Source organism: Condylostylus longicornis, unplaced genomic scaffold (assembly GCF_029603195.1).
Source record: "Condylostylus longicornis isolate FDR11 unplaced genomic scaffold, ASM2960319v2 ptg000038l, whole genome shotgun sequence".
NCBI lineage: Eukaryota > Metazoa > Arthropoda > Insecta > Diptera > Dolichopodidae > Condylostylus > Condylostylus longicornis.
Window position 1 is genome coordinate 8017285 of NW_026578007.1, and position 25456 is coordinate 8042740.

The window sequence follows — 25456 nt, forward strand, 5'->3', positions numbered from 1 at the left end:
AATAATAAATTTTCACAATGAATTTTCAATGCTGTTTAATGAATTTTAACTACTTTAATATTAAAGAACATTATATTAAATGTTATGGCAATAAATTAGAAATCAGTCCATGCATTAAACATACACACATATGTACATGTACCTTATACACAATATACATATACTTACATATTATGTATAAGATTAAAAATCTTTCCACGAATATCTTTAATATTTAAAAATAATAGACTGGACAACATAAAATTCTAAAAATAGACCTATTTTTAATATTATTATAAAATCATTCCATCAATATTCGATTAGATTTGGTTCTGTATTTTAATGGGCCAATTCAATAACGGAGAATTTTTTATATAAAAAATATATAGGTGTTATAAGATCACATAGTAATTTGATTTTAAATAGAAATAAGAAAAAACGTGTTATAAATAAATTAAAACGTGTTTAAATTTTTTAATTATGAAATCTTAACTGCACCTGATAACTTACCATGTCTTATTTTAATTGTATTAAGAATAAACTAAACGTATATTGTATAGCCTCTTGCCTCAACTCAATTTTCTTTTCAAATGTGTTTAGATGAGTTCAAATTTTGAATCAATTTAAAATACAAGTTACTTTTGAAGTCTGCACTTTCTGATCACAAATTTTCTAGTAAACTTATGAACTAGTTTGAATTCACAATTAATTTAGTTACGTGCGTAATTTACAATCATACATCATAGTGAATGTTGAATTTTAAATAGATTTTTTCACTGAATTTAATAGAAATCGTACAGAATATCTTAAATTGGTTGTAAAGACGGAAGTCTTATATGAAATGCAAGTACATACGCACTTTTTCAGTAAACTTTTTGAATTAAACAACAAATTCGATATTTTATATTGTTTCAAAGTGTTAAAAGGATTAAACTTAATTTCGTATCCCTTTAGCTTTAAATTCGAAAAGAATGAGAGTTTAAAAGCGTTGGTATGAGGGAAGTATAAAACGAATTTGACCAATGTAAATTTGCGGTAAGAGTTTTATAGATTTACCAAATAATTTTTTAAGCATTAAAACGAAATCAAATAAATTTTCAATATCCCATACTAATGCAAGAAAAACTATTCAAAATTTATTGTTTTGGCAACTTCATCCGTCTCATATAATATCAATTAGCTAACCAAGCTATTTATTTAACCCTTTCTTTCTAATTGCAATCGTATAGCTTCAGATTATATCATTGTGTGTCAGATTAAGATTTAATCAATTATTCCTCAAATGTTATTCTTAATAAAAGTCTAGAAATTTAAACAGCCTGAAAAAATAGTTTTCCCATTAAAATAGTCGAAATTCATTAGTACATTAAAAAAATTAGAAAAATATTATAAAAAATATGTTGAATACGAAATGGAGGCGATGCATAAAAAGACCTGTGAAAGAAAAGGTTTAGTAATCAAATTATTTGGTATGGTAATGCGAAAAATCATTCTATTTTCCTCTAAACTTTGAATATTACTTCATATTACGTAGTCCATAAAAATTGACGCACAAATCTTAGCCATCAATTCAATTATTTTTTACATTCACCTTAAAATAAAAACCAAATTTCATTTTCATATAAATTTGTTCATATAGGTATGAACTAAAAATAAATTTCACTTTAATTAACTAAGAAATTAATCTTTTTGAACTTGTTATTTTGAACAAATTACCTCACAAATCAAAAAGTCAAACCCATGTAAACTATTGAAACTTTTATGGAATTCAAAATTCCTTTTCTTTCTGTTCTTACACCCAAAAATACAAAATTCACATTCCAAACCTTTTTTTCCCCTCCTATCACCTATTCTTATTTATTATATCGTATTTTTTCACATATTTTTATTTCCTAATTTAGAAATATTTAGGTGATTCATAGATTTCCGATCGAATTTTTTCCGATGAAATTATAATGAAAATAACTAAAAAGGGTAGCTATATAAAGAGCTGCTCAATTCTATTTACACCGTACAATGTTAGAAAAATATCAAATAACTTTAATTAGTTTTAAATTAAAATTTAACTCTTCAAGTTACCCTAATAACTTTTGATATAATTTTTCGGAAATTTTCAAAAACAGAAAATATTAAACGCAATCCTGGCATATTAAGAAAATTTCTTATTGATATTTTAACATAAAAGACAAGTACCTATATAATAATATTATACAGAAACATGACCCTAATATTGAAACCTCAAACCGAAAAACAAAAAAACAAAAACTTCTTAAATTTCAATAAACAAAGGAAATATTTTAATACATATATACATACAAATACATTATTTATGTGTGATATTTTGTTAACTCGTGTATAATATTTTATTGGGTATATGAAGACAAGAAAACCACGTAAAAGCAATCGTCCTTAAAATCGGAATAAATTTTCATAAAATTTATATTTTTGCTCCTAAATTTTACATTTGTATTTATATACTGCTTATGAATGGGAATATCCTTAAAGAAACTCACTTGAAAAGTCCTTGAAAATAAAGACATAAAAATGAAATAAATATAAAAAAAATTTTTATTTTACTTTTTATTGTCGTTTTGTTTTTTAAGGGTCATTTTTATTTAATTTTTATTCTTTTTGCTTTTTTATAGGAATTCTTCGATATTGTGAGATCCCACCATCAGGGACATGTTGTACATATTTTATGGAAGGTAAATTAGCTGTTTCATCAAGATTACAATTGGAACGTAATGTTAAAGATTCGTTAGGGAAATTGTCATCTGTATTAGGAACACGAGCTATGAAATTTAACAGTAAGTTGATATTTTTATTCTAATATTATATTTATATGTATATATATATAATACTCATATATTGAGACAGAAATGATAACAAAATATTTTAATAAATTAAATTTCAATTGCTTTTCTTTCTCTTTCAACAAATAATTTTTTGTAATCAAGATTTCGAATTTTTATTTCAAAAAACAAAAAAAATTATTATGTGATAAAAATGGGAAATTTTTGAAATATGAGAATTTTTTGAACATATTAATGATTTACCGATACCATTATTACATTATTTTTCTATTTTTACCGCTATTAATATTATCAATAATATTATATAATTTTGTAAAAAAAAAATAAATAAATGGGTAGAATGGCGTAAAATGCTATTATTTCCCATAATTTTTATTTTAATTGCTATTATCGTTGACAATTTGTTAAAAGAAAAGTGAGAGGAAAATGAAGTGCACGTTAAAATGAACGCTTTTATGGGTTTAAGGAAAATATTTGATGTTGAGTAAAATATTTGAAAATTAAACTCAAAATTGAAATTTCATTTCTAAGAGAAATATTGACTGTTTTCACTTTTATTTAGACTTGCAAAATTAATCAAGGTAATATTAACAATATTGCGAATTTTTAGTCGTACTAAATTATATGAAGATTTAAAATTTCAATTAAGCAGTATTTGCATGTAACCACAGAATTTTGTATCAAGATTTTATATTTTCCGTTTAATTGCTAGATTAGTTATGTACCATAATTTTAGGGCTCTCTCAAGGGTATCATTTAAAAACGATGATTTTCTTCAATTGCTTAAACAACAAGGATTTTACATATGATAAAAAGCAATAATTTAATTGAATCTTTCTCAAATAAAAATTTGAATTCTTCCAATAAATTCTATCATTTGTTTTTTTCACGAAATCTTGTACACAATATGCAATAAAATAGAAAAATTAAAAATGTTATTAATTCTACTCCTCCAATCCCTATATATAAAATCCTATAATTCTTATAAATTAGCTACTAGAATAAAAAAGATTTCTCGTTCAAATTTTACTTATATTTTCTACTTTAATTTCGGAAGCAATTAAAATTTTAATTTAACTTTTAAATCAAAATTATTTTAAATTAAAACATAAATTTATATTAATGCGCATTTATTTATATAGGCGAATTTGCAACATTATTAGCAACATCTAAAAAAGAATTTCATACGATGTTTAAACGAACTTATGGTGTTATTTATGAACAAAATGCTTATGTTTTTGCTGATTTATTTGCTGAATTAGAAAAATATTATACACGTGGACGTGTTAATTTATCGGAAGCTATCGATACATTTTTTAATACATTATATCAAAAAATGTTTACAGTATTGAATGCACAATATCAATTTAATGATAAGTAAGTTTAATTTACTTTATTATTATTTATTTTTAATTTTATTATTATATTAAAATATTTATTTAATTGAAAACATGAAAAATAATTTCTAACAAAAATGTCAGGCATATTTATATAATTGACTTTAATATTATACTTATATTTTAACATCATCTAAGATCTCTAAGCAAAAGAATGCTCTTAACTCTGGGTTACTGTACCTTCACACTACATATTTAAAGATTTTAATAATTCCCTTTTGTGAATAATTGCTTGTTTATTCGTTATTCTTGTAAATTGATTTACTATAAAATTTAATAAAAAAAAAATACTCCAATTTCTCAATTACTCGATCTGCTGTTTCTCATAGAGTTTTCTTTAAGTATTATTATTCAAAGTTCTTAAATTTCTTTAATGGTGCTGTAGTGATTTTATACGAAACTCTTTTAAATAAAAAAAAAAAAAATAAGAAAATTACAATGTTTTCATTTTATCCTTAAATCATCAGTAATCATTTTATCCTTAAGAATTACAAGATAAAATTTATAGTACGAAAGGCCAATTTAGTATCTTTGTAATTAAATACCAATTTAAGAAAATTGTTAGAAAATATTTTAAGCTAGTTGGAGAATCATTGAACCATGCTCCAAAGACTCAATGAAATTTTTATTTAAAGACCCAAATATTTTTGGTACATTAAAATAAAAGGGATAACACTTTTATATACAAAAAAACTTTAATAATCCAAAATAACAACGGCAACATTCTTCTTGGAACATGGAAAATTTTCCGCTCAAATTTGAACTCAATTAGAAATTCTATCGATTTTGGCAATTGCGTATGAATTTTTCCAATATGACCTCTCACATATTATATTGTTTTTCAATAATTTAAATTAAAGTTTTACGCTTTAATAATATCAACAATCTACAATTATTATATCATATTTACATAAAGACCCAATATAAGGAAATGCTGATCAAAGAATTTGAATTTCCATTTCTAGCCCACGTTACAAGAATTTTTAATTTACCATTCAAAAATAGATATAAATATATAAATTGAAAAAAAGAAGTTTCTTTCGGTAAAAATTCGGTATCTCTATGGCCAAATTTTAAATTATTTAAAACCATAATATTCTGCTTTATATAAACTTAAAATTAGAATATTTTTTATGCTCTTACCTAAAAATACAATATCCAGAAAAAAAATACGTATTGTTATATGTACATATGTATGTATTAGAAGAATTAATAAATTTAAAAATAAAATTTGAAAAATTTAAAAACTCATATTAGTCGACCCGAATGAATCATGATGTCAGGTATTGTTAAAAAAGAAATATTTCTTTCTAAATCTCTTAAATCTACGTTTGCCAATCTTATTTTGACAAGCATTTACACTAAAAAATAAATTTAAGATTTACGATTTCTGTTTATATACAATTATATTTTGTAATAGAAAAACTTTAACAGCATGATAATCGCCAAATTTTCGAATTATACGTGAAAGGAACTACGTTTTCCCGGTACCTAGATGGGCATAGTTACGGCATTTAAAAAGGTCAAGTGCGAATCTATACTATGTTTTCTCCATACTGTACTACAATGTTTTAAAAATTAAATATTTCGCCTCACAATCTGATAAAATTGATAAAAATTTTAAAATTCGAAATTTTCACTTAATAATACCGTATAAGTAAAATAAAATCACCATATTCTTATAACAATGCCAAAAATTATGAGAATTATTATGGTTTTCTTACTATGTATACAAAATTAAAAATGAAAGCAACAAAGTAGATAAATTTAAAATGTGAACTATAACATTTTTCTTGAAAAAAAAACCATAGAACATAATATGGTCAGTTTACCAAATTATTCGGAAACCAACACATTTATTTAAATTTTAATATTAATTTTACTTTTAATATTTTCACATGCTATTTTCATGTTTTAACTATCCAACACATTATATTCAGACATTAACATGTGTATGTATGTGTATGCACATTTGTTGTATATACATTTATTGTATAAACATCTATTGTATATACATATATACATCTCAGCGACAAAAGACTATTATCTCGGAAAACGCTAGTTTTCAGATTTCAAGTAGCAATATAATCAAAAACTTTTTGTATGAAATTGTATGAAACTGTATGAAGTTGTATTAAGCTGTATGAGATAGTGTTAAAGCCTTCCATTGCATTATGTACATGCATTCATACAAAATTGCGTTACAGTTTTATAAAAAACCATTTTTTCAGTTTCTATCGAAACTGATTATTTTAAAGTTGATATACAATTTTGTCGTAGGAGTGCTGTCTATAATCATGTAACAAATATGTATAAAACATTTTTTTACAAAATTTTGTATAAATGCCCAAAATACGCAATTTTTAATATATACAACTCATAAATCATTTATATTTCTAAATTAACTAATTAAAATATTTAAAATCAAAAATAAAACAAGAAAAAAAAAGGAATTTAGACATTTATTTGAATAAGTAAAAAATAATAAAAATTCTTAAATGTTGCGGTTACAATTTTTAAATTTTCTTTTTTTAATGAGGAAATTCTTTTGCCATATCCTTCCTCTCATAAAATATTGCAAAATCTCTTATACAGTTTTCCATACATCCATTCCAAAATATGTATATTAAGGTAGAGTGCTGTTTTGGTGTAGTGTACGAAATTTCCATCATTTTTTCATAATAATTATTTTGACTTCCTATGTGTCTGCATATCTTAATCGTACATTCATCTCATTCTTATTTATTTTTATACGCTACTCAAAATCAATTTTTTTTTTCCATAAGGTTCAGTCACTTTCTCATAATTTTTCTTCATGAGACATCAAATATGCATACATACCACTGTTCCAAAAATACATTTCTTACACACTTATACATAATGTGTGACTATTTTTATATATTTTTGAAAATAATTTTTAATATTTAAAATTTTTTTTTTATTTTATTTAAAAAAAAAACACAAAAAGAAACCAAAAAAAAAAATTATAAAATTAACTTTTTGTACACAAAAAAAAAGTAAAAAAAAAAATTAAAAACAAAAATATAGCGAAACAGAAATAAAAATGTCAACCTGTTGGAATGTGTCTTATAAGAAAAGGAAATAAAAATTTTGAAAAAAAAAAACAGCAATCATAAATAAATAAGTAAAATAAAAATATTCACTCCTTTATATACGAAATACTTCCGTTCGAGAGCACAAGTTTTAAAATACACAAAGATTATACACAAATTTTATAATTTTTTAACCTCTGACAACGATTTCCAAAATATGCTAAGATTTTAGGCAAGTTTTAGTATGTTGTATAGGATTGTTTTTAAAGTTATTCAATTGGAAATCGTTTACACGTTGGTGTTAGAAATTTTCATATTTATTATTTAGTTAAAAACAATGTTTTAATTATATAAATTCATGAAAACGCGCCCCCCAAGTAACAGGTACTTTTTGTAAGACTTTTACAAAATTCAAATATCCCAGATATTTAAATATTTTGAATTTTTCTAGAAAAACTCATTTCGTAGAATTTACCCTAATTTTAACTAACAAAAGACGAATACACCCTACCCTATTCAATATATCAAAATACCAATTAGTTTTTAATGATTAATGAAAAAAATTATTCGATACTGCTGTACTCATTATGTGTAAAAAAATATTTTTGAATAAAAATTAAAGCAATATTTCGGTTCAATATGAATTTATAGTCCTTATTTTTTTATTGGAATTCTATAATTCATTCTGCATTTTGCAAAGAAAAAAAGCATTACTCCAAGAGATATGCAATACTTCAATTACTTACGAACAAAAATTGTTTGATTTTAATGAAAAACCAATGCTTCTTGACGTAGACATTAAAATAGCTATTCGAAACAAACTGTTGCTGTCATAAGTTAAAGTCGTCTTTGCCGATTAACCTGTTTAGACTGACGTTCAAGAAATGTTATATTAAAATTTTACAGAAAATTAAATAATTTTTGTATTTAATTTAACAATTTTTGTTAAAAACCTCTTTTATTCACACAAATTTAATAAATATGTCAAATAAGTTCAAATTTCATTTGTTTTCCAACAATATTAAAGTATTTAGCGCTTTAAAATTAAAACATTTTGACATATTTGTTTTTGTAAAATTTAACATTGTCAAACATAATGCGTGAAACTTTTTGAGATTTTAATCTTCAGAGTTGCTTCTTTTCATACAAGTGGAACACAAATTTTCTTTTCGAACTTTTACAAAACAATAGGAAAAAAAATCATTATATTCAAATTTTTCTTTTTAAACTTATTACAAACGAAAATTTCTCAACTTTTGTAATAAAATTAAAAAATAACAAAAAAAAAATTCAAAATTGTTCGAAAATAAAATTAAAGAGTTTTCCGAGTAGGTATTTTTTGTTGCTTTTTATTATTTCGAATCTTGAGTGAGTTATGAAAATTATATTGTGAATGCATCAATTTAATTTTTTTCGTACTCCTACGCGAAAAAATAAAAAAAAAAATAAATTAAAACAAATTTTTTTCGGAAGAAAATTTTTATTGGAAAATTTTTCATTTTCTTCTCTACTTTTTTTTTTTTTTTTAATATAAAAACAAAAACAACTCATATATATTTTATGTCCATTATAAAATTAACCATTTAATTTAATTTATAAAAGTTATTATGGTTTATAAATATATAAGAGAAGAGTGAAAATTAAATTCCAATCCCCCGTTCCCCTGCCGAATATATAAGAAAAAGTTTACCTCTAATATAATAAAAATATATTTATAGTATTTTAATTAATTGATAAATATTAGAATTATAATTCAAATCAACACATTAAGAAAATAAAATGTTCAAGAATGAATATAAAATTAAATTTATAGCCTAATTCATATATTAAAAGAAAAAGGCACATTTTAGAGTTTTTGTTGAAAGACCACTACATTAATTGCATGTAATTTGAATACGCACCTTTTTGAGCAAAAACACGTTCTAAGAATTATTTTGCTCTCTCTCGTATTTAAAGGAAGAAGTTCTTAAGAAAATTTATTTCTAAAATGTTAACAGAAATTTTATTATGTAATGGTTTTATAGGAATATAAATTTTTTTTTATTTAAATAATGATTTTGTAATAAATGGTTTTTGAAAGTATTTTTATATTGGGTCATGTTATGCTTGCATAATTTTTTAGAAAATGTTTAACATTTATGGTTTAATTTTAATGTTAAATTTACTACAATTAATTACAATCCATGTAATCCCGTTAAAATAATCCTAATGTAAACTTAAACGTTATTGGCAAAGATAACACAAATGTTGGTATAAATATTAGAAAATAATTTATTATATTAATTTATTGCCTTTAAATTATAAGTTTAATTTCCATACAAATTTCCCTTAATTTCATTTAATCTTAAATTTAAATTTAATAAGTTTCGTAAATTGACTGAAATTTTTAATGCCTATTAAATGTTTCAGGCCATCTGTAGAAAATTTTGTACATTAATAAAATTTTCTTATGCTAATTCACAATAAGCTTAGAATTTTTGACAAGTATTTAAAAGTTCATTTGCTTTATTAATGTTAAAAATTAAATATTATATTATGTTGTCAAAAGAATAAGATTAAGAGGTAGTAACAAAATAGTTTTTAACATAACATTTGCAAGAATACGAGTATAATATTAATTTACAAAAATTACATGATTCACAGAATATAAAATGTTATACTCGTAGAATGTTAAATTTCAATGCCTCCCCCAACAACAATATTTTGTTTTTTAAGTGTTATTGAACTCATTCTTTTTAAATCCTTAAGCTTTCTCTGAACTAAAAACAAAAAACTAAGAAATTAAATAATTTCAGTGTCACTAACACGATAACAATATTCATTTATAATTTAAATTAAAAATATTGTGGTGACATTTATTCGCCTTTTATTAAAAAGTATTAGAGCATTTAAGTGAAATTCTGAAAAAAAATTGAAGAAGTGTTTAAAAAAAAAAACGTATCAGTAACAAATTAGAGAAACCATCTGCTAAAATATTATTTGTCTTATTTTTTTGTCATATAAACAAAAAAAAAAAATTTCACTAACGCAGGCCTTAAATTTCATGTATCTAATGCCTTATTGCTATATTGTTGTTGCTATTGTTAATACAAATTAGTTTATATTTTGTAGAACATGTGTAAATATTTAATAGTATGCAAAAAAGAAAAAAAAAATAACAAAATTGTAATCTACTAACTTACGTATTAGCTTACAATGTAATGTGATTTATGGTTTGAAATCTACAAAATATTTCTGTTATTTCCTGTTCACATACACAGTACAGCCTCTATAATTTTATTTTAAAGGAGTAATATTGAAGAAACATGTGTGATAATTAATAAGTTCAATCAACTTCTAACATATGACCAAATTTTTAATAAATTTAAATAGTGAGAAATTATGTATGAAAGAAATTGTATGATAATCGAAAAGTTAATTTAAATTTAATTACGTTTTAATTCATCATTTTACTCATTTAAATATCGAACTAATTTTATGAGCTTGCTAATTGATCATTTAATTAAGTTATTTGCAAGTGTATTTGCATTGTTCTTCAATTAGAATTTTAGAAACAAAATAAGCTGATTCAGCTGTAATTTTATTAAGAACTTGCGCTACCTATTTAGGACTGCTAGGCTAATTTATTTAGGACAGTTAATAAATTTTATTTGGTGAAGTTTTCTTGAATGGCTTATTTCATTCTTTTGTACCAAATAAAAAAAAAACATAAAATTTTTATTAAGCATTAAATTCAAATGATATCAAACAAAATGTATGAAAAATGTTTGATTGCGTAAACAAAGTCTGTAGTTTATTTGTATTTACAGTTCGTAAGGTGTTTTTTTGCTAAAAATTCAAATCTGATTAGGAAATTCAACTTAGAAAGTACTTGTCTACACTAAAACAGACTATACTTATTCAACTATACTTAATCTAATATTAATAGCAAACTGTTCATTGAATGTAATTAAATACAAAAACAACTGCAAAATACAAATTTGTAATTTATTGATAAGCTTCCGAAAATTTATAATTATGTTTACTACACTATTAAACTAGAAAAAATGCTAAAATTATAACATTTTACATTCATTATAGAAATTGCTCAAATTTTTTGTTGGATTACTCTGTATAAAAAATTAAGCTTTTTGATTTTAGAAAAATTTTGAAAAAATTACTTCTTGCACAGATGCATGTTTACGAGAATTTTATATAAAGTTTAAATTTGACCAACAAGCGAGAAACTATTTCCTTAGAATAGAATTTTCACAAATATTTTTTTTTCCTTTAATTATAGCACCTTACAGTTTCATACAACTTAACTTGTTGCGTTGGAACACAGCGATCCAGCTTTTGTTTGAAATAATATAACAATAACAATAACTATAAGTAAACATAGATTTTATCCAGCTTCAACTAAAATAAGATTGAAACAATGAATTAACTATAAAAGATTTCCAACCAATAAAATGGCATTTATCTCAACTGATTTCATCTATTTAACTTATTTATTTTACGAAATTATTACCAAACATTCTAGATTAATTAAGTGAAACGCAATAGTATGTATGCATTTGTATATACTATATAAAAACCACTCAAAATTAAATGACAGTAGCATATTAGTATGTAAGCCTGTCATGTACATTTTAACTCATTTATAGTATTTCAAAATCAACTTCAATTTCATCAATTTTACCATTATAACCAAAAAACAAAAACGCAAAACACATTTTTCTTGCTTCTTTTCTTGAGTTCTTTTGCAATATTGCAAAAGAGAATTTTACTGTAATCATAGTAGCACGGAAAATTTTAATTAAACATACAAATAACATGTGTGCGTTTGTGTATAATCATGTAAAATTCAAGTAAAATTATATGTAACTTCATAATAAGAGTATAGAGACACATAAGGTTTCATTAACAGCATCTTTTGAGTCATTGTCATAATTTCTACGTCTTATATTGCCTTTTGTTTTGTATTTTTTTTTTTCCTTCTTACTTAAGTAGAAAAATAAATGTCATTGTTTTTTAACACTTATTCAAAAACCAAAACAGAAAAAAAATACGAATAAAATACAATTTCAAGATATCAGTTACTAATTTTCAGGAATTATTTAATATCATTTTAAATTATTTTTGACTTGCTTTGCATATCTGCATAAGCAATGAATATTTACGATACATACACACACGTACACTGTATATTTATTTGCATATTTGGTTTGTATAAATAAATAAATAATGTTTGTGAGAGTTTAGAAATGCAGATTTCATTTTTAAAAAATACACACATGCATCCAATATAATTAAATGAGTAAAAAAGCAAGTATTGTATTAAATAAATAATTTTTAAAAAAGCACATTTTCGATTTAGTATGAAATTTAAGCAATATTTTCTAGCTACATATTATTTTGCATACTTTTAGGGGTGTTAATTAAACGAAACCTAAAAAAGTTGTACACATTGTCAATTATCACAGTATTTGCTTCTTTCAATTTGAAAATTCATTGAACTTTTAATTTTTCTCAATATCTCAATTTGATAAACATAGAACAGTTGCGTCGGTACTAATTATAGAAATTTAATGATTACCAAAGGGCTCCCAAAGACAAAGACCTACATGTATATAAAAAATTATTTAAAAATCATGCCATCAAAAACTCATATGTATAAGTAATGGCTTATGTGACCTCGTCATTGATAGGAGTGTTAGACAAAACCTCTGTATTTGACTTTGTAGTTAGGATATTTGTAGTTAGAATATATGTTAAAGCTATAATTTTAATGCTTTAAAAAGGAGCGTTGTCCAATTAAACAATTTAAAGGTGGTTTACTTTTAAAGTTTACAGATCTTCTTATGATCTTTCACATTTGTGTTTAAGTAATTTAATATACACCTAAAACTTAATTGATTTGAAACACATGTAATATTAAAGAAAGTTATGGATTAGAATCAAGATCCAAATCAATTCAATTGATTTTTTTTTGCAAATATTTTCATATCTAAAAAATTCTTAATTTAAAAATCTAAAAAATTCAACAATTTAAGAATCTGCCAAATTTTATTTTATTTTTTAACAAATTTATTTTTTATAAGTTTTTACACGTTATTGAATGAATAAATTCTGAGCTGAAATTTCGAAAATTTTAATATTCATGCTTTTACAATTTTTTTCCAAGCCTAAAATTACATACGTTTTTTCTTTAAAATTCTTATTCATCAATTCTAAAGTGCTTTGTGTATTTTTCAAAATATTTCACTTAAAAATTTGTATTGTAATTACATATTAAATCTTTTCCTCGGCAGAATTTTAAACACAACATTATCATATTAAAACTACACTATTATTAAAAAGAAAAAAAATTAAATGTGCTATCAAACTAACCCCATTTTGCTTTAAATGCATTCCGTCATCTGTGTGATCTACAAGTATGTCATAATTCTAAAGAATTTTTTTTTTTTTGTCTTTTCTGTTTTTATTTTTTAGTTAAATAGAAAATTAAGGACAAAAAATTGAATAAGCTTTCAGCAGATTGCGCATATTGAAATTTGACTTTCATATTTTCTATCCAACTCTGGTTTTTTTTTCATAATTTTTTTCATATTAAAGATGAATAAGACAGATAAAAGTTTAGGAAAAAAAAAATAACATAAAAAAAATGTTTCTTTTTCTTTTTCTTTTCTTCTTGTGATCTACAAAATTTACAAAGCATTCACGGCTCAAAAGTATACCAAAGAATAGACAATAAACGTTGTACGTACAGAAGATTTTAATAATAATAAAAAAATTTTTTTGACTGTTCTAGTTAACTATAGGATATAAAAAATAAATGTATGATTAAGCTTTTGATACAAAAGGAATTGGTCTAAATACAGAAATTTCAAGCAATTCAATTACAATTAGTAAGGCAAATAGCCGACTGCTTTGTATATTCTTAAAACAATCTTAATGCTAGAGAAAATTCTGATAATTCTATATATTTTTACGTGCTAAACGTGTTGTACATATTGGTGGAAAGCTATAACTAGCCTCAAATAAATCGAAATGAATGCTCAGTTTATTAGACTCAATTTGAAATTAACACAATTTAAAATTTATAAGAAAAAAACTGATATATAAAATTTTAAATGAATTTACTGATTATTGCCATATGATAAAATTGGAAATTCCCCGAAAAATTATCCAATAAAGAAAATGTAGCAAAAGTTACTGTTTAAACAGATCCAGCTAAAATAAAAACAGACAGACCATATCGTGTTTTTGGTTGTTTTATTTGAATTTTCTCTTTAACGCATAAAAGTGGATTATTGTGCAAAATCAAATATAACAAAATTTAGTACAATGCTTCTATTAAAGTATGCAATCCAATGATGTATACAGATTTTTTGATTAATTTCATACAAATTTGATTTGCAACAGTTAACGAGTAAAATAATTACTTTGTGGATTTTAATCTAAATAGCTAGATATGACACTTTGTTTTGGGTATTTTAAACTAAAATTTTACATACTCGTACTGTGAACTTTATAAAAAAAATTTAATTTTAAAAGCTTGGAATCACATGTCTTGTATATAGTCTTAATGCTTTGTTTATGCAATTATTTTGAATTTACTTTGAACAGCCTTAACGTCCACTATCTAGACTTTAAATATTTTTTGCTACATCCTCAATAATAAGATTTTTGAAACATTCATACGTTTGCACTATTTTTACACCCTCTTTATATCCTAATAAAAATTTCCTTTACGTCAATTTGGAATACATTGTAAGGGTTTGGTCAACTTTCATAAACAATAATTTTGGTTTTTATATTGCACATTTTTATAGCTTATATTTTCCGACTAAAATAATTTTAATATTATAACAATAAAATTATTTATAAATATATTAAAAGTTTTTAATACAGAGAATTACGCAAATTCCTCATTTTCAAGAAAATTTAAAAATAACAATATAGGAAAAATTATAAATTTATAATTGAAAAAAAAAAAATATTTAGAAAAAATTTTATGCATTTCCATCTTCAAAAGAAAAAAAATATATTTTTTTGATTTTTAGTCGCAATATTAATAAAACCGTAAAACATTTAAATTTTTAATATATGAGAGGTTTAATGGGTGCTATAATTATAAGATTTTCTATGAAATTACAAACTATTGTGTAGAAAGAATAACCTTAGAATAAAATATTTTTGGTCAGTTCTCATCCGGTGTTCTAAAGAATTTTTTCTTATATATTTTTATTTTGAATTATAAGATATTTAATAAAATTCAAATAATTTTGATTTAATGAAAATTATTTATTAATAACATTATTACACTTGCCATTACGTTAAGTAATTTTTATTAAAATTTATATAGAAAATTTCAAAAATTTGGCAATTAATTTTAGAATATTTCTGAATCATATGCAAACATTATGTAAGAACATTTTTGCATATAAAACTAAACAAAATAAATTTGCAATTTTAAATTTTAAAATTTTATTTAAAATTTAATTAAAATTAATAAAACTAAAATTACTCACCTCAAAATTGGTTTGATGAATAAGTCACATATGCTTCGTTTTCCTGTGAACCAGAAAAAAAAATATTCCAATATCAAAATGTAAAATTAATTAATTAATAATAATGGAATTATTTTGAGCCTCATTAACATAGCGTACAACATAGTTCCCTATAAGTATGCAATTGAAAAAATAAAGTAAATTGCAATGAAGAAGGCACTAGGCTTATATTATGGCCAAAAGCGATATTTTAATAGAATCTTTTATATTTTAATAGAATCTAAGCGATATTTTAATAGAATCATTTTATATTTTTAAATTGCTCAGTAAGATCAAGAATATTAAGTAAAATTCGTCTTACTTCCAATATAAAGGGTTATTAGCAATTTCTATTTATTTGAAACAAGCACAAGTTTTATTATATTAAATTGAAAAAAAAAACAAAATATTAAGAGTGTGTTACGACCTTAGATTGCTATTTTAACATAGAGAATGGCAAAAACTTTACATTGCTCAATTCAATCTAAAATTGGCAATAAAGCAAAACAGCTATCAAGTCAAATTGAAAGAACATTCACGTATTATAGTATATAAATTCTTCGCATTCAAATCAATAATCCAGCAAAGTTTGCCCAAGCAAATAATCCAAGAAAAGTTAAAAATTCTTAAAGTAATCAAATAAGAAAATGATAACTCCTAAAATTTGACTAAATTTAAAAAAATTGTGTAATAAAAACTGACTTCTTTAATAACTTAGTTCGATTTTTAAAAATAATTTAATTTTTTCGAACTTAGTTAAAACTATTTGATTTAGTTAAAACTACCAACTTCCGTACTTTTGCCTGATTTCCATAAAATATTTCACAATAATGCACTGATTGAATTCTTAAACATTTTTATACAATTAGAATCTTAAATGTACAATCATCAATTTTAATAATTTTCCATATTGAATAATATATAGGTTAACAATATCAAACAAAAAAAAAATTCAAATCAACCAACCTCTAATTATAACTCTTTCCTGACCGAATCTGATAATTATATAGTCTTATACCCCACATAAATTATTTTTAATTTTATATACATATATTAATTGTTATTAAAATGAGTAAATAAATTTAAACCTAAATTTATTTCAACAGAAGCATTGTTATTTCACTACCGTACACATTAACAACTTCCTACTCAATATGTACACCAAAAGAAATACCACACGCTTTAAAATTGCATATGCTTATATGATTACAAAATAAAACTTTTGCATGTTCTACACAAAAAAAAAAGTCTTTGCATGGGGTACATGTACATATATTTTGTTTTATTGATTGTTATACGTGCCATTATTCTCATGATCTCATTGTATTAATCAAAGTCTATAAAAACTGTAAAACTGTGTAAACTTCTCACCTATAAAAATTATATAAAAATTTTTTATTTTTTATATTAAAAAAAAAAATAGATTTCTCAATAAATTTAACCTATTCTCATGCTAGACATAATTAGCATAAAATATAAATTAAAATTGAAAAAGCACAAATTTTGTAAATAAAACTCAGAGATTTTACATAATTTTTTACATAGTTGAAACTTTTTTAATGAAAAAAAAAAGCAGGTTGAATCTATATTGTACTCTAGCATTTCATACACATTATTATGAGCTTGAAATAATGAACATAATATTAATATATATAAATGAGATTGTGTAAAATGGAGAAACTTTATTCAATTCAAATACAATTAATTAGTGCAAATGTTCACTGCAATATAGATAACAATTGTTGTATGAATAGAGTCTCAATTGTCAAAAATTGCAGTAAGTCTACATTAAGTGTGCAAATTCTTCTGTTTTCGTTATAGAAACCTTGTTTTACATAATTTCACTTTATTCTTCCTTCAAGTTCATGGTTAATTAATTGCCTCTCTTCAGAAATTTTACTCTCTTCAGAATAGTATACCGTAAGTTGTTCTCATTGTAAAGAAAACGATATTTTTCTCACATTAATATTTTAAATAAAATAATTTGACTAGTCATAGATGGAATCCCTACATTTCTTTTAATGATATGCAAGTTATTGTCAAGCCAGAATTAAATAAATTTATCTAAATGTATGTATGCATTTTTAAGTTAGAATACGGTAGACACAATTTTAAATTTGAACAGTGCATTATATAAATTTTCTTGTTTAAGTTGTCTCTTGTCTTTTTAATAAAACTACTAATTTAAAGTTCTATATGGACTCATTCAAATTCTATTTCTTAATGTTATAATTCAGAAATATAATTATAAAATAATATAAAATTAATGTAAATCGTGTTTTTAACCGCGAATTCTGTTATTAACGCGATTAGTCAAATATTCAATTACCTACTACAGTTTATAACAATGTTCAACTAATTATTCTGTGGTTTTAAATAAAAATTTACCATATATATTGAAAAATTTTGTTTAAAGCCAATTAAATTATTAAATTAAGAATAAGATTTCAGAAATAAAGCAGTTTTTGCTTAAAATGACAGAATAATTGTTAACATTGACAATTTGGCAACATTTCATAAAATTATATCAAATTTAAAGTTCATTACCGTAAGTTTTTTTGAAATAGCTATCAACTTTAATTCTGCAATAACAAAAATTCAATAACAAAATCTTTAGAATTTAAAATAATTATTCTTTTAAATTATCGTACTCAATTTATTACCCAAGATTTAAGGGGCTGAAATCTTCGTACTTCAATTCACTTCATCATACAATTTTTCCTAAAACATTTTTTTCTCCTTCTCTCTCTCTCTCTTTCTCTCTCTCTCTCTCTCTCTTTCTCTCTCTCTCTCTCTCTCTCTTTGTTTCTTATTTTATAGCAAAAGGCTAGCAAAATCAAGTCTGGAATTTTCAACATAGTGTAACCGTTTTGAAAAGTGCAAAACACCGAATCAATATTTTTTTTTTAAAATAATTGAAATTTAAATTTGAGTATTAGAAAATTTATTGAACTCAAAACTCAAACAAATTTGAGTTTTTATATTATGCTAATAAAAATCTCCTCTCCTCAAATCTCACTTATAATTAATATTAAATTCATTGAAAATGAAAATGTATAAAAATTTCTTTCTCATATTCTGCAAAATTCTAAACTAAAATTAAAATTCATAATAATAAAACTTTTCTAAATTTATCTTCTTTCTGTATTAGAATAAATTTACATGAAACAAAAAAACAAAAACAATGAGAATAAGAAAAATATGAAATAGAAGAATAGTAGAACAAAAAAAAATCATAATGAAATCTATGCCAAGTAGTCATCACAATATTATAGTAGTTGTAAATATGGTAATAGTAGACAGTAGTAGTAATAGTAGTTGTCACTTTAATAGTTAGTTGGCGGTTAGTTACCATAAGTGAATTAAAATTATTTGATATGGGGATAGTGACTTCTTTATTTATTCTTCTCTTCATTTTTTTTTTCTTTCTCTCTCTCTCTATCTTGTCTGTCTGTTGCTGTTCTATTCTGTTTTAGTTTCTTTCTGTTTTTTTTTTACATATTAAAATTTTTGACATCTAAATGCTACTTAAATAGTTTTGTCATATTTTTTTTTTCTTTTTTTTTAAGTTTATGTATTTTATTCTTTTTTTAGCGTTAATTCATTAAAAAAAGAACAACAATAAAAACAGAATATTAGAATAGGAATAATAAAATGTGCTGTTATACATTTTTAATTAAGTTCCATAAAGATAAAAATCAGTAAAAATTAAATAGAAAACAAACATTAAAAAAAAAAGAAGAAAATAAAAAAAAAATTATAATAATGAAATAATAATGAGAGAATAAAAAAGGCAAAATTATAAAAAAAAAAAAAACTATAACCGTCCGTCATTTTGTCTGCAAAGATTTATTACTTAAAATTTTTTTTTAATAGTACGGACCTACATAAACATGTACATATATATTTATTTATATGTAGGTACCATAAAATATATAATAGGTATGTAATAACACTAGTTATACAAATGTTATTTATGGAATTTATATAAAATATTTACAGTAAAACTTCAATAAACTGAACAAACAATTTTAGAATTGTTTTTTTATCCTCATAACAAACATCATTAGAAATTCATGAAAGATAATTAAAACTTATATATTAATGTATGATATATGAAAGTCAAATTAAAAGTCAGACACAGAGGTTTCTTAATAGAGGTTTCAATTTCAATTTGATGAAGAGTTATAGTTAAAATTATTTAACGATATTGAATATTTTTGTTACAATTACAATAAACACATACAATATCGAAAATTACATTTAAACTCATATAAAATATATATAGAGTATAATACGGTATTATTGAATTTGTACAGTGACTTTTAGAATAACAAATTATTAGACTCATAATAGACTAATTTTTTTGAAAACTTCTTTTAAAACCCTTTCCTGTGGTGGCTTACATCTCATTCATATTCTCTTTGTCTGAACACTGCAATTATAGAATTAGTTTCATTAATAGAAATATTGAATAAATAAATAAATTATGGATATATTTTTCAACATTGCAGTGGGGTAAAAAACTTTTGTCTTACACTAAAAGGACAAAAAGTACCTTTAATGTTGCAATTTTATGTAATCTTTGAAAGCTAATATTTTTTTAAATATTGAGATTTATTAAGATCAGTTGAAGATAAAATTTAACACCAGTTTAAACCAGTTCGTCCATTTTAAACTTAGAAGAGATAAATTTCTAGTATATAAAAGTAAAATATGCTGTAACAAGCTTGCCTTGTTTATGCGCGCCTTATTGAAATAATACAGACTCATGAAATAATGAGTTTACATAAATAGTTTATTTTCTTATAAATTCATATGTATTTCAATATTAGCCATCCCTAACCTTTTTTTATTCTCTCTAACCTCTACATACAATTAAAATACGTTAACAATATTTTCATAGTTTCAATTAAAATTGCTTTACTGTATTCAGTAATATAAAATAGTTTCTTTAATCTTAAATAACAGCATATAAGCACGTAATTTTCTTTGACACAAAAAAAAAAATCTGTAATAAAAAAACAATAAACAATTCTAATGAATTTCATCTAGCGATTTTATTAGAAAAATGTTTATTCTTTAGTTATTTTTCTCTCTATATGTTTGTACAATTATGTTGTTGTTTCTTGTCTTATAATAATTTTTATTGTTATTCGAATCATGAAAAATTCTAATTAGAAAAATTATTTCAAATAGAATAAAGATATTTGTGTAATAAGCATATAAAAACTATTTATCTGTATATTTTACTCATATAATAGTGTAATGAAATAATCACTTCTTATGTACATATATAAGTCATGTATATAACAGTAGGTATTTGTGTATAACATAAAAACAGAATAGAATACTATTCGGCATTATTAAAATAATTATGCAGAAGAAAATTATAATGTGAATTACAATAAATAGATTATAAATTGTGATAATATTATTTTTACACTCTCTGTACTTATAAAAGACAACAACTTCATTATTATTTTTTTAAAAAAAAGGAATACTTATGAAAATATTATATAATAAAATATCTGAAATATAAAGATTTTTTGTTAAAAAATAAGATTTTTTCATAAGAAATTCAATATAGCTCATGTTAAGTTTGTAGAGAATTAATTAAAGAATAATTCATTGCAATATCAGAAAAATATCAATCACATTTTTTGTATTTTTTTGAAAATTTACTTCTTTATCTTGTGATAGCACTGAACACATCATCTTCGATTCTAAAAGCTATCTAAAAACCAACAAGCATTGTATTTTATTTCAGTTCCAAAAATGAAAAAACCATGTATTTAGGTCAATTATATTAATAGCCTATTCGTGTATCTCACTTTTTCATCTCACTTTTTATTCACTCTCGAATCAGAATTCTGCGTCTCACCTTCAAAAACAAAATTGAATAATTCTTAACAATTGAAAACTACATTATACAAAAAAAAAAATAGTCATTCTCTTTTTTCTCACTTAGTGAGTAAAATAGTGAGATAGACAATCAAGCTTTAAAGCTTAGTATGATCTTCCAAAAGTAATTAAATTGTATTTATGTACATATATAGACCTTAATATACACAAAATTATACTTTTTAAAGCTTAAAATAAATTAAAAATTTTTTAATATTTAGCAATGGCAAACTTGATGGTTAAAGTTACGGAAATGTTCACATTTCTACAGGAATTTTACATTATGTTTAGAACCTCATCGATCGCAATATATGCGTCAAATTTTTATATTAAGTGTTGAACACTGAATTAGCCTAAAAAAGTTATAATAAATAACTTATTTCAGTTAATCGAATTGACAGTTGTACATATGACACATTAAAAACAGTGTTGCCTGTAAAAAAAACATACATACAACGAGACAGCAATTAATTCCAATATCTCAACACTGCTTATAAATCCACAAATCTCTTATTTCAAAAAATTCACATTTCTCGCGTTTCAAACTAATCAAAAATTTTGAAGTTTCAAATTCACTGGTTTCAAGTTTTTCTCAGTTTTTCCGATATTTTAAATCAATTCATATTATTTATTTATTAATTTATACTGAATTTCAATCAAACTGAATTCAGTTTGATTGAATCATTGCCATACTTATGCCGATCTAATGGCATTTCCGTGAAGAGTGAGTATACAGAATAAAAACACCTTATATTTTTAATATTAAGTGTAAAATATTTGTATATTATTTTTGATATTGAAAAATTTCTTTTAATAATTTTTTTTGATTCCATACAATGCAGTCTCATTGTAAATAAAGATAAAAATAAATTTCAATATTTTTTTTTTTTTGAGAAAACAGAGATTATTCCTTATAAATATTTTTAATAAAATTATACAATGTATGTAAAAAATAAATTTTATAATTTTCTTATAAAAATCATAATATACACACTCACACATGCTTTTTATTAGTGCATTTATTTAAATATATGTACATGTGAATATAAAAAGAAGGTAGCGCATGGCGGCGCCCATCATAAACAATTTATGTAAGAGCGTTATAATAATAATAATGTTTATTTAAATAATTTCCCGTGAATTAATAAAAAAAATAATAATAATAATTATTTTGTATAACAAAAAAATTTCTTTTTAAAAATCGTGATTTATAGGATATAAAAAAATTTTTTTGTTTTTATTTTTCATTTTGATGATAGATTAATTAATTGAAATAAGTGATTTGAAATGCATATATATGAATGTATAAAAAGAAAATGGAAGATAAAATAACAAAAAAAAGAAATCAGTATTCATCTTGAAAATTATGTCATATAATATTAAATGTCAAACCTTTTTATTAAAAATAAGATCACGTCATTTTTGTATAAAAGAATTTCATTTTATTATTGTATCTGTTTTTTTTTTATTATAAAATCTTTTTCTATAACCTTTAAATTAATACTATCTAAACTCCTACAATGTAATTAAATAACATTTTTCTGTTTTTAGAATTTGTAACCATATTATAGGTGACATAAAGGTCAGAATAATCTTATAGAAATAATATAACAATAAATAAATAATAAAATTATTGTGAATTATTGTTTTTGTTTTCATTTCAAAATTGTGAATAGTTTTCCTGGAAATTTTAGATTACAATTTCTTATGAAATAGACAATACAAATGTAAAATTCATTTTATAACAATTTCTTTGTGTTTAATTACAATTTTACTGTTATATTTTACAAATAATATAATAAATTCTTTAATATTAAATTTTATTGTTGACTAAAATAATAGAATAACCTTGATAATCTTCTTAAATAACCTTCAAGATTTCAAGTTGAAAATGAAACGCCAATCTAAATTCGAGTTATACAATATAATTTTTATATGCCATTATGTCAAATATTAAAAAATAATTTTCTTAAAAATAGCTATTTTTTTTGTTTTGTACTGTTTTTTGCGTTTTTTTTTTTGTTTATTTGTCTATTTTTAATTAAAAAAATCAATCAAAAATTAAATAAATTCTTAATATTATGTATAGTTGGTCAAGTGTATTTTAAGAATATATCTAGCTTTTTATTTTGACCAAATTAGGAGGTTATGTAACAAAAACTATTGAATAATTTTTATTTCAAAAATTATTAAATAGAATTGAAATAATATAAATTTTATTAAATAAAAGTTAAAATTAGATTGAGGGAGTATCTAAGTCACAAACCAACTGAGTACATATTAAAAACCACACCCTATTCCTTTCAAGGTAAACAACAACTACTTTACTGTGAACGCAGACGTGGTTATTTTTTAAGCTCAATAGCATTAAAAATTTCGTAGCCGGTTTTGGTCCCATGAAATTTGAACCAAAAGAAACATACTTTCTGTTGAAGTTTTTACAGTGAGATTTTAATTCGAACAATTAAAAATTTTTTTTTTAAAATTTATGTTCAAAATTGTGAGGCAAGTCAAAAATTTAACAACAATTTGCATGCATAACAGTCAAATTACTTGCATTTTTATAGATTTATATGAGTCATTATAAAAGTATTATTTTTGAAAATTCTTAACAAGCATAGGAAGCAAACTATGTACATATAATTTAGCTGGATATTTGAATTTGAATTTATAATTTAGCTGGTTAAATTTGAACAGAGAAGGTAATCTAATATCTCTTACAATTTCTAACTAATATTCAAGAATATGTTCCATTCCGAAAGACGTAATTCTCCAAATAAAACAAACCGAGTGGCTACGATGAACCACCTGTAATGGTACGCTCAATGGCAGCCTAGTTATCGTGGGGTAGTGGTTGCAAAATGGCACATTTATACTAATTAGAATTTGATAGAACTGCTGCACCGGCAACGTGTACCAACCAACCAACCGAACCAAAAATTTCGTTAACTTTCAGAAGGCAACGCTTTCTTCCCTCTCCAATTTCAACATTAAATTTATTTTCATATTAAATCGTTTAAGATATTGCTCCTTCTCGGTTTTATAAATTTATAAATTAATATTTTTGTGTATGTTCATATTCATTAAGTCCCAAATAAGCAATATGAAATCTATAATACGACATCAAAAATTTTGTTTATATTATAACAAAACGATCAAATATTCGACTGATTAACAAATTAATTTTATTAGTAATTTAAACTTTTTATTTATGACATTCAATAAAAAATAAAAACAAACAAGAAAACACAAAATATCCAATTTGTCTAGATTAAAAATTATGATTAGCCACTAAACATAAGTGTATATGAAGAGAATTTTTATTAATATTGAAAAACGAAAAAAAAAGTATACTAAACGCTTATCGCTAAATTTTATAAGAGTCATTAAAATGACCTCTAACAATTAAATAAATTAATATAAAATTATTTTTTTTTTAATTATCAGTAAACACACATTTCATATGAAACCTTTCTATATATAAATAAATGAGGGCTTAAGATAAAACTCCTACATAATTTTGTTTCTAAATAATCAAATCAATTATTATTGTGAACTCATAAGTTGCAGCAAGAAATCAAAGCATTTATAATATTATGTATAAGATTATCTATCTATACTTGTACTACTTAAAATTACTGAAAATAATTTTATGTGAGTGAGCTGGTTTAACATTTAATCTTTTAAAAAAAAAAAACTTTTATATAATTTTTTATTACAGTGTTAATTGGTTAATAGCTTTGCTAATTTTCTTAATTATATAAAAATTTGAAAAG

The 25456-nt window shown here is 22.8% G+C and overlaps 1 protein-coding gene across 1 annotated transcript in view; it reads left to right on the forward strand.

Moving 5' to 3' along the window:
• The first annotated feature begins 1390 nt into the window (after nt 1-1390).
• Nucleotides 1391-25456, forward strand: part of LOC129609260 (glypican-6) — a 79854-nt gene continuing 55788 nt past the window's right edge. Inside the window, exons 1-3 of the mRNA XM_055521194.1 lie at nt 1391-1448; nt 2625-2786; nt 3935-4169. Coding sequence (XP_055377169.1) covers nt 1391-1448; nt 2625-2786; nt 3935-4169 — 455 coding nt within the window. The remainder of the gene's footprint in view (nt 1449-2624; nt 2787-3934; nt 4170-25456) is intronic.